The sequence below is a fragment of the Cucumis melo genome, chromosome 12 (genome assembly GCF_025177605.1).
Source record: "Cucumis melo cultivar AY chromosome 12, USDA_Cmelo_AY_1.0, whole genome shotgun sequence".
Taxonomy (NCBI): domain Eukaryota; kingdom Viridiplantae; phylum Streptophyta; class Magnoliopsida; order Cucurbitales; family Cucurbitaceae; genus Cucumis; species Cucumis melo.
Genome location: NC_066868.1, coordinates 14203895 through 14216202, shown reverse-complemented (window position 1 = coordinate 14216202; position 12308 = coordinate 14203895). Strand labels below are relative to the sequence as shown.

General features: G+C 31.3%; 1 protein-coding gene across 1 annotated transcript; it reads right to left on the bottom strand.

Moving 5' to 3' along the window:
* Positions 1–5757: 5757 nt before the first annotated feature.
* LOC103501754 (uncharacterized) lies at positions 5758–11969 on the bottom strand. The gene is made up of 4 exons (XM_051079722.1): positions 11891–11969; positions 6326–6442; positions 5941–6222; positions 5758–5846 (listed from the first exon to the last, which is right to left on the bottom strand). The coding sequence occupies exons 1-4, from the start codon at positions 11967–11969 to the stop codon at positions 5758–5760; spliced, it is 567 nt and encodes a 188-aa protein (XP_050935679.1).
* Positions 11970–12308: the final 339 nt, after the last annotated feature.

Here is a 12308-nt window from a genome sequence, read left to right as displayed (position 1 = left end):
TGTCATATACTTAAAATTAAAATAAAATTTAAATTTAAAAATCAAATGATGAGATTTAAATCTCAAAATTAAATCTAGGATGGGAGGGTAGTATTAGTCCAACATAACTCATTTAGCATAAATTATGCATCACATCATCGATTCACTTCCGTTTGTTGTTGAATTTTAAAAATAAGGAGAGAATGGCAAGAAAGGGAAACATAGATATGATACTCACACTTAATCGTATATGGGGTCTTTTCAAAAATATAAAAAAGCGATAAAGTATTTATACTGTATAGAATAATTTCGAAAATTGAAAAACCTCATAGGCCACTATGTAAAATACCAAAAATGCGCCGTCACAATGCGCGTAATATATTTGGTAACGCGATTTGGTACACGATCGTGTAGATTTGACTATTATTTGGTACACTATCGTTTAGATTTATTTTTTCAATTCTATCATTTAATTTGGTTACAAGATTGTTTAATTAATTAGGTTACACGATCGTTTAGATTTGATTTTTTTTCAAAATTTGGTATACGATCGTTTAAATTTATCTACACGATTGTTTAGATTTAGCTATCATAAATCTAAACGATTTTTTTTTTCAAAATTTGGTATAAACGATTTTTTTTTCAATATTCTTTATACACAATTATTTAGTTTTGGTTACCCTAATTTAAATGTGTAACTAATTTTTTCAAGATTCTTTAATTTGATTACCTAATCTAAACGCTAAAAAAGAAAAGAAGAAAGACGATACGATGCATGCAGTGAATGAAAAAAAAAAAGAAAAAGAAGAAAGAGGAAGAAAGACATGCATGTAGCTAAAAAAAGAGAGAAAAACAAGAAATACGATATAAAGAAATAGATTTGGTTACCCAAATCTAAAAAAAAAAAAAAGATGGAAGAAATCGCATCAAAAGTAGAGAGGAAGACCATAAAGAAATAGAGAAAAGAGAAAAAGATGGAAGGGCAAATCTGAAATACTTAAAAATGGCTAAATTTATGGGATTTGTTACACGGGCCGTAAATATTTCAGTTATATTTAGGAAAGTTTCCCATAATATAACATATTTATTCAAATAACTAGGTAGAAGACACATGCGATGCATTTCATTAAAAATCTATCGATATCAAAATTTGGAAGTTGAAATTTCAATATTATTGGATGTAAATATTGTGTATTCATTTTAAATAGTAATATCTGAACTATTTAAATATCAGTTTGAATTATTGTTTACACATTCGTTTTACATGGTTGTTACTACTTGAAAATGTATAGATGAATATAGACTTTTCATTCTCTATTAAATTTTTAAGTAACAAAAGAGACAAGAAAAATGAGAATAGAATTAACATCCGTATATGATGTAATTACAACTAAAGCTCTAAAATGATTTCATTTTACATAGTTTTGTTATTACTTAAAAGTTCTTAATCTAAATTACATTGAAATTTCTCTTGATAATGCAACATAGAGTTATCCAAAAATTTAAATGAATCTCACAAATATTTTCAAAAACTAAGGTCGTGAAATGTTAACTTTACAGAAAACCTCTACAAAAATATATCCAGAGAAAAAGCCATTTATGAATATTTAAAAGAAAATTGTAAAAAGTTTTGAAATTGTTTTTCAAAAAATCGTGGAGAATACCTATTTAAAATTAAATTTGTAAAACCTATTCTTTGTTTCCACAAAAAAAAGTTCTAAGCTCTAAAAATGAAATTGCACAACATTAATAGTCAAAATTTAAAATTAAATGCAATAATATAACATTGTTGAACAAGAAATTTTGGCTAATTAAATCGCGCCACATCATCATAGCAAAATTGTGATAATTATATTTTGATTGTATTTGGATAGTCAAGTTTTCTCATATCCAAACCTAAACCCAACAAGCAAATGGGCCCAAGCTCACCTAAAACCCATTAAATTTCTCTATAAATAGACACCTTTGCCATTCATTTGGGGATCTTTGGTTGAAGGAATAATTGAAGCTATGAAGAACTGAAACTCTGAAGAACTGAAGCTCTAAAGAATTGAAGACAAACTTCAAAAAAGTTCTCGTAAGTTTTTTATCAACCTCGAGATCATCATCTTCTGAAAGATTGAAGACTTGGAAGATCAAACTTTCCTAGAATTCCAGAAGATTGAAGCTCAAGTTAACTTGCAACTACAACTTCCTGAAGATCAAAGACCAAGAAGTTCTAAGTTTAATTTGTATTTGAGAGAAAGAATTACAGAAGTAAATACTAGAGATTGTATCCACAACACCAGATAAATCAATACACAAGGTTCAATTCCATGAATTACATTTCTTCGAAAATCTCATGTGAACAGTTTGGCACACCCAGTGGGACCGTCTTTACCTTTCATCTCTTTCTCTTTCGAAAAACATCTAAAGAAATCATGACATCTCAAGGTTACACTTCCAAAACTCTAAGTGACATCAACAAGCAGTCGAATACTCGCAGCCGCTCAAGAGAAACTCAATCATTTGACGATATGTCACCCTTTGAGGTCGCACGAAATATTTGGAAACAAATGTCCAAGCCACCAAAAGGTGGAATTGTAATAAAAGAAAACCATGAGATTGACAAATACAACTCGTCCTCTAAATGTTCATGAGGAGGTACCTCATCCAAATATAATGTTCAGTTATGATGATTGACGTGGATACGAGCAAAGACAAAATGGCAGAGCTCGAAAAGAAGGTTATCATGGTCAAGAAGATGGTTTAAGAAAGGGATTACAAGATTGCATCTCTTAAAAATCATATCAGGAGTCTTGATGCTTCTGAATCAAGTCATGTACATACTATCACGAATGCTAATAAAGGGAAGACAATTATGCAAGAAAGTCAACCACAAAATTCGACCTCAATCACATCGTTGTAGGAAATGATAGCAAATTCCATCAAAACTCAATATGGTGGACCTACCCAAACTTTCACTTTGTATTCTAAGTCATATACGAAGAGGATCGACAATACGAGAATCTCGAATGGGTATTAACCACCTAACATTGCTCACTTCATCGAAACATGTGAAACTGCTGGTACGTAAGGAGATTTGTTGGTCAAGTATTTTGTTCGAACTCTCAAAGGAAACGCCTTCCATTGGTACATCGATCTTGAACTCGAATCCATTGATAGTTAGGAGCAGCTTGAGAGGAACTTCTTAACCACTTCTACAGCACTTGACGTATCGTCAGCATGATGAAGCTTACAAACACAAGACAACAAAAGGAAGAGCCAGTCATCAACTACATCGATCAATAGAGAGCTTTGAGTCTTGACTGTAAGGATCAACTCATCGAACTATCTATAGTGGAGATGTGCACCCAAGGCATGCATTGGGAACTTCTCTATATTCTGTAGGGAATAAAACCCCGCACATTTGAAGAGTTGGTGACTCGTGTCCATGATATAGAATTGAGTATTGCCAACAAATGAGCAAAAGATTTCTTGGTTCCAAAAATTTGGAGTGGCAAGAATGAAATCAATGACACTAAAAAGATCACAAATAGAACAATAAATGAGTCTATGGTTGTTCATGAGACTCTATCACAAATAGTACCATAAATGAGTCTATGATTGTTCATGAGACTCTATTGAAATCTTTCTCCAAAAGAAAAGAAACAAAAATTGAAAGAAAGCTTGATAACGAAGAGAAGCATCGTCCAACTCTTAAAGAAAGGCAGGAAAAAGTATATTTATTTTCTGACTCCGATGTTGCAGACATGTTAAAGCAGCTACTAAGAACCAACTTAGTCATCTGCCAAAATGTTAACAATCGGAACAAGCAGTGAAAGTAGATGATCCTAAATACTACCCATCGGGTCATTAGTCACCAGCTTGTTGAAAAGTTTTCATGTTGAAGGAGTTGATTCTAAAGTTGGCTCGTGAAAAGAAGATCGAGTTGGATATTGATGAAGTAGCTCAGACGAATCATGTTGTGGCCGAGATGACTTTAAGTGTTCTACCATCAACACACAATTTTATGATTAAAGAAAAAGCTTAATTCAGTTTGGGACTTTCGAATCAATAGTTATCTAATTATAATAAAGGATTGTGATGATAGGCTCCCAAAACAAAGAAAGGTATGTTAAGAATGATGGCAAATGATGGATGGTCGTGACTTGTCGAAAAGGGAGACAACAAAATTTCATTCAAAATGAGTTGTCATTCCATCAAAAGCATGCAAAAGAAAGCATCTCTCATAAAAAGAAGGGAAAAATGAACAAGAAGATGTGGAAGCCTAAGCCTATCAAAGGAAAAGACAAGAACTTCATTTGAGCTCGACGGTCGATAACTTTGACAAAATTTCTCCCAAGAAGCTTCTTTGATGATCATCTAGAAGAAGTATTAGAAGTCACAACATGTCATGCTACCAGTATCGTAGAAGTCGACAACAATTATGCATCTTCTAAAGAAGTCGATAATTCAAATGAAATTAACCAAAGGACATCTGTCTTTGATTGTATCAAACCTTCTACTACTCGATCGTCAGTCTTTCAAAGATTGAGTATGACCACGAAAGAAGAAGAAACCAATGTCCAACGTCTACTTCCACTTCCACTTAAACTTCAACTTTCAAAAGGCTAAGTATCTTCACATCGAAGAAAGATCGACCTTCAACATCTACTTTTGATCATCTAAAGATGACAAACAACCAACATCAAAGAGAGATGAAAACTTTGAAGGAAAAATCATTTCATGAGAAAGAATGACAATAAGATTCACAGTCATATCTTATTACTCATGAAGAGGAAGTTGTTTGTTGACATAAATATAAAAGGCTCCTTGATCGTGAAGCCAAGATTTATTATATTCACCAATCTTACAAACAAAAGAGATGATCAAATCCTTGATGAAAAAAGAGTTGCTAAATATGTAAAGCTCATTACCACAAGAGCCTAAACTGCATAGTACTCCTAGCCCACAAGAGCTTAAAAGGTGAATAGCAAAAAAAAAAAAAAAAAAAAAGTTGAACTACATTATGACTTAATCCTATGTTATAAAAATGATACGTAGGCAGCTTAAAATTTACTTTAAGTTCAGTCGAATGCAAAAAAGAAAAAAAATTATGCTTCATTGTGATCTCTTAGTAAAGAAAATGTAAGCAATACATAACGAAATTCATGAGTAGCCACACTAGAATAAAAAAAAATTATCTTGCATTTACAAGAATTGCAATGAAAGAAAAAAAAAGAATGAGGGCAAAAAGGGGGCAAAAAGGGGCAAAGTCAAAGCTTCCACTTGAAGTTCTTAAATTCTTCGCATGCAGCCTCCATACTCTTATGAACCATAGCTAGGGCTTTGGTGGCTTTTCAGGCAATAGCAAGGGTGTTTAATTGTCTACCCTCTTAAGGTGGACACTTAAATATTCTGCAAGGGGATCAAGTCTTCCTAATTCCCAAAGGCACCGTTATTAATTCTAGTCTAAGTCTTGGGATATTCAAGGTCAAAGGCTTCGTCTTCCTCAAGACTCCAAAGCTTCATCGATGTTTCCTTATATTCATACTAAAAGGTTTCGTCTTCCTTAAGCTCAAAAGGTGTCTTTACTTCTTCAAACTCAAGTTCGAAGGCTTTAGGCTTCATTGAGGGAGCAAGTTTTGCCTAATCTCTAATGTGTTGCAACCGAGATGACCATCATCTTCATCTTTAATGTGTTGTAGCCGAGAGGACCATTATCATCATCTTCAGTGTGTTGCAACTAAGAGGACCATCATCATCATCTTCAATGTGTGGCAGCCCAAATGATCATCATCTTATCTTTGATGCATTGTTGCCGATAGGATCTTTAATTATCTTCATATTGATCTTCAATGCGTCGTTGTCGAGAGGATTTTCATCTTTTGCCATATGTTGCAGCCAAGAGGATCATCATCATCATCTTCATCTTTAATGTGTTGCAGCTAAGAGGATCATCATCTTCGTCTTCAATACTGTTGCAGTCGAGAGGATCGTCTTCATCTTCGTCTTCAATATAACCGCAGTCGAGAGGATCATCTTTATCTTCGTCTTCAATGTTGCCACAGCGGAAAGGATCATGATCTTCATTTCCGTCTTCAATGATGTCGTAACCAAGAGGATCATCTTCATCTTCATCTTCAATACGGAGGAAGTCGAGAGTATCATCTTTACCTTCATCTTCAATGTTGCCGCAGCCGAAAGGATCATCTTCATCTTCGTATTCAATGTCACTGCAGCTGTGAGGATCATCTTCATCTTCAATGTGGCTCAGTCAAGACGATCATCATCTTCATCTTCGTCTTCAATGCGACCACAGTCGAGAGAATCATCATCATCTTCATCTTCAATATGGTGCAACCGAGACAATCATCATCGCATAGATGATCATCATCTTTATCTTTAATGCGGTCGCAACCGATAGGATCATCATCTTCATCTTCAATGCGGTTAAAGTTGATAGAATCATCATCTTCATCTTTAATGCGATTGAAGTCGATAGGATCATCCTTTTTTATGTGCTGCAGCCGATATATTGGTGTAGTCTCGCTTCTCCATCTTCAAGTTTGTTCAAGCATTCCATCTGCATACTATTATAGCTTCACTCCTATAAAAAAAATTAGAATAAGTTATTATTAGGAAAAAAAAGAAAAGAAAAAAATTGGAGAGTAAAAAAAATGGGGTGAAAGAATTGCAAAAAAAATGAAAAAAAATTAGCTTGAAAGTAAAGGTGGGATAGAATAGTTTAAAAAAGAAAAAGAAAGACAAAGAATGAAAATGAAAGAAAAGAAAACTTTTTTTTTTTTTTTGAAAAAAGGAAACTAAAAAAATGTGTAAATGAGAAGAAAAAATGAAATAAAAAAGAGAAAAAGAAGTAATCGAGAAAAAAAAACGAAAAAGAAAAGAAAAACAAACAAACAAAAAAAATGAAAAGAAGAAAAGAAAAATAAAAGGAAAGAAAAAAAGAAAAGAACTCTTTTAGAAATTTAAGAAAAATATATATATATATATATATATATATATATATATATATATTTGGCTCTTGCAAATATGACAATTATAGTATCATAAATTAGGCCAATAGCACATCATTTTCACATTTGCAAAAATAGAAAATTGAAACTCAGCCCGCATTTTAAAAATATGAAATTACAAAGCTATCCTTCAGTCATTACTGATACCAATATATACGGTTGATAACCCAGTATATACGGTTGATACACCAATATATACCGTTGATACACTTGATTTGTTTTGCTGATGTACTGCTCGTACACTTTTTTTTACTCTCTAATACTTCACTTATACACATTATTAGTTTAAAACACTTGATATGTTGTTGATACACTCAATCAGTTAAATACACTTGAAGCACTAAGAATGATACACTTTATATATTGTTAATACACTTGTTATTGTTTCCTAATACACTCGATAGATTTAATACACTTAATCACTTGCTAAACTTCATTGATGCATATTATTAGTTTGATACACTTGATATGTTGTTGACACAGTTGCTCAACTGTTGATATGCTCAATCAATTAAATACACTTTGATGCACTAAGAATGATACGCTCTATATATCGTTGATACACGTTATATATCGTTGATACACTTGTTATTGTTTGTTGATACACTTGATAGATTTAATACACTTAATCACTTGCTAAACTTCGTTGATACATATTATTAGTTTGAATCACTTGATATGTTGTTGATTTGCTCGACTATTGATGCACTCAATCAATTAAATATACTTGATGCACTAAGAATGATACACTCTACATATCGTTGATACACTTGTTTGTTTGCTAATACATTTGATAGATGTAATACACTTAATCACTTGCTAAACTTCATTGATACATATTATTAGTTTGAAACACTTGATATGTTATTGATACACTAACGAAACTGTTGATACACTCAATTAATTAAATACACCTGATGCACTAGGCATGATACACTTTATGTATTGTCGATCCAGTTGTTATGGTATGTTTACAATCTTAATAACATGTTGAATACCATTATCGCCTATAGTCAACAAATTAAAACTGAAAGTTCAATACATGACTCAACCTGAATTTCAGTATGAATCAAGTTCACAAAAGAATCAAATGATGATATCACTCCATCAACCAAAACACAATTTGTTTTGTAATCCACGTAGTAATGTTGTTCATCCCATTGACCACTCTGAAAAACATTTACTGCCAATTTAATCATAACTACAATAAACTACAACAATTTTGGGAAAATAAAAAAAACATAGTAAGTATATCAGTTAACTAATACATATAATATAAGTATATCATACCGTTGATATAAAAAACTGATACAAATTAAAGAAAAATAAAACGAACGTAACTAAATAAAACCAAACTGATCTATGAAGTTTCTTTTGATAAAATATATTAGGAACAAATAAAAGAACAAATAAAAGATATGAGGAAAAACAAATCGTAGCCCTAATTTTAATAAATAATATATGAGGAATTCACATAAATAATATTAGGGCTTCAAAAAATGGGAAGAAATACATACATAATTCTTGTTTTTCCTAAAAAAAATGAGGAGAATAGGAGAAGAAGGCGGGGAGAAGATGATTAAAAAAAAAGAAGTCGACAAAGAGGGAGAAATCTAAAAGAACGAAACTGAAGAGAGATGAGAAGGACGATGGAGAAGAGGCAGAAGAAGACGAGTTGAAGAGAAGTAGGTGAATAGGAGAAATGGTGAAGAAGAACGATAGAGAAGAAGAAAACGAAAAATGAAGGAAAACAATAAACAAAAATGAAAGAGGAAGAGAAAACACAGAGAAGGGCAATTTTGGAATAATGAAATAATAAAATAAGAAATATCAACCAAAATTAAAAAGTTGCTATATTTGCAAAATTGAAAAGGTTAGTGCTAATATTGCTAAATTAGATTTTTATTGTCACCCAATACAATTTTCCTTTTTTTTTTTCCTTTTTTCTCTTCTTCAGCCTCTACCGCCACTCTCCTTTCTCTTTCTCCATTTCACCATTGATCCCTTCTCATCCATCTTTCTGGCAACTTTTTAAACAAAAAAAAAACACACACACACAGTAGACAAAGACATCGACCCCAATCCAAAGCATCATTTTCTCTTGAACTTATCTCCCTCTTCCAGAATCCATAACCCAAAAATCTAAATTTTAATTTTCAGATGAGAAGAAACAAAAATCAACCGAATCGATTTTCTTCATTGATTTAGGGTCTCTTGAAAAAAAATAAATAAATAAAAGAGGGACGGGAAGCATTAAAAAAAAGTTTGAAGATAATCAGATGAATAAGAATAATGAGACATTGTAATTGAGATGTATATGAAATTTCCAAGTATTATCTTGTATTTATACTAAAAAAAGAATCAAATCACACCATCTTGAACCAAATTTTCACAACAAAATTTTTAATTTTTGTTAACTTTTTTAACAAATTTTTGTTGCTAAATTTAAGTTGGAGGTTATGCAAAATTAAAGGAGATTTTCTTTTTTACTAATATGGTAACTTTAAATTATCCTATAAAAAAATCAAATTTCGGTTATATTTCAATCTTTACCTATTGAAATATAACTAATTTTAAAGCTATAAAGTTAATTTTGGCATGCTTCAAATACTATGTTAAATCAAATTTGAGAATTGAAACAAAAACCATATTCCAAATTTAAGTTAGGTTTTCAAATACCAAAAATTTTTTAGCCCAAAGACAAAACCTTCGCATTATTAAAGTGTTACCTCAAGCCAAATTAAGGGTATACTCTCATCTTCACCAAATAAAAATCGAAGGCAAGAGAAGTCTTGGAGAGGTCAAATTTCTACTCCAAATCAAAGTGGAAGTAAAGACAATAATGAGGTCAAAATTATACTTCAAATTTGCATCAAGAATCGAAAATATATTCTAACTTTGAAAAAAGTTGGTATTTGGGATGCTACTCAAAATTCAATGTGCAATTAAAATGGAGCATAAATTCTACTTTAGTTCAAATTAAAGTCCACTCTCCAACAAGAGAGCTAAAGATTAAAATTCATCCTTTGCATACTTGGAGTAAAATTTGTCAAGCCAATAAAATTTCAAACAAAACATTTTCTTGGGTTATATTCCATCAAAGTAGAGAATCAAAAGCTACAAATTATTTTTCGAGATTCACCCATCCATACACGTGCACGAATCTCGAAAAGGGAGCATTTGTTAAACAAAAAATTTTGATCAATTAAATCGCATTACGTCATCGCAACAAAATTGTGGTGATTATATTTTGATTGGATTAGGGTAATCAAGTTTTCTTACATCCAACTCAATTCAAGCCCTTGATGAAAATTGGGCCAAAGAAATAATTGGTTCAGGCCCGACAAACAAGTGTGCCTGAGCCCAAGCCCACCAAGCAAATAGGTCCAATCCCACTAAAGCCTATGAAAATTTTCTATAAATAGAGACCTTTGCCATTCATTTGGGGATCTTTGGTTGAAGTAAGAATTAACGCTGTGAAGAATTGAAAACAAACTTCAAAGAAGCTTTTAAGGCGTGCAAGTTTTTATCAACTTCGAGATCATCATCTTCTGAAAGACTGAAGACTTGGAAGAACAAACTTTCCTAGAATTTCAGAAGATTAAAGCCCAAGTTGACTTGTAACTACAACTTTCTAAAGATCGAAGACTAAGAAGTTCTAAGTTTAATTTGTATTCAAGAGAAAGTATCAAAAAAGTAAATACTAGAAATTGTATCCACAATACCAAATAAATCAATACACAAAGTTTAATTCCACAAAGTACATTTATCTGAAAATCTCATGTGAACAAACATTAATAACATTGGTGACCAAAAGATAATATAATTTGTAAACGGATTAGCACAAGTGATGGTGTCAATCATCTGAATAACAAAAAGAGAAAAACGGATTAGGGAGTGATCTTTTACATATTAAATGTACATGGTATATAAAATAAACAAATTTATTAAAATGATGAGAGGAGAAAAATATAATTAACGAATAAACAAATTTAACAAAACTGAATCACCAACTAAAATAAGAAAGAGAGAACGTAAAAGAGTTTCGTCCTAAAACAATGGAAAAAGTTGATTGAATAATGTGAGATCTTTCATAACTGTATAGATGCATTAACTAAAAAAACAAAATAAAAAGTCAAAAAATATAAAAATAAATAAATAAAACATACAAACGAATATACCAAAAAAATATGAACAAACAAACATATATTGTAGCAAAAAAACAAAAAAATGAAAAAGATATCACAAAATTTTGAGATGGTTTAAAAATTCATAAAATTTGTATATCAAATTTTCTTTAAGAAAAAATAGAAGAGTTGGAGAAATGTAGATTTGTTAATATTTCATCATGCGCGTGCCACCGTCGTCGTTCATCTGGTTGATGCGTTGAGACTTTGTAATGCAACGTGTTGAGATGCAATGCATTAAGACTTTGAGGTGTTATAAATCTCGAACGTTAATGCTCTTATAAACGTTGAGGCGTTACAAAACCTATAACTATATATAATCATTTCACTCTTCTTATTTCAATCATCTAGAAACTAATATCTTACAAAACTCTCTTAAAACTCCTCTTAGTTTTCTTGATTTCAAGCAAGGTCATTCAAAAGTGTTGGTTTTCCAATCCGTTCCAATGCAGCTTCGATTGAGTTTTCTAGTTGTTTTATCTTGAATATGATATGACAATACCAAATTGTTTATACTCCGACCAGAGCTGGGAAACGTCTTAAAGAGAATGTGACTCGCGACTCAACTTTTTATCGGATAAGTTTTTATTTTGCAGTTAAGCATTTCAATCCAAGCATCCACCATCCAAGTGATCAACCAAGTTTTGGGCGTTTTTCCCATCTAGACGTTCAAACATTAAGAGGACTTATTAATGCTTCTAGTACCTGCTTCATTGTAACTTCCAATATCAATTCCAACAATAACTGCTACAAAACCTTTTGAAACAATTCTTACAATTTGCATCTTAATATCTATAAATGGTATAAAGAATAATAACTCCTGAAAAAAAAATCGTATATAAAGAATCTTGAAAAAAATCATTTAGATTGAAGTAGCCAAATGTAAAAAAAAAAAAAAAAAAAAAAAAAAAAAAAAAAACATCGTGTATAAAGAATCTTGGAAAAAAAACCATTTGGATTGGAGTAGCCAAATATAAACGATCGTGTAAAAAAAGTAAACGATTGTGTAAAAAAATCTAAACGATCATGTACCAAAAGAATTTAAAAAATCGTGTACCAAATTTTGAAAATAATCAAATATAAACGATTGTATAACCAAATTTAAACGTAACCAAATTAAATG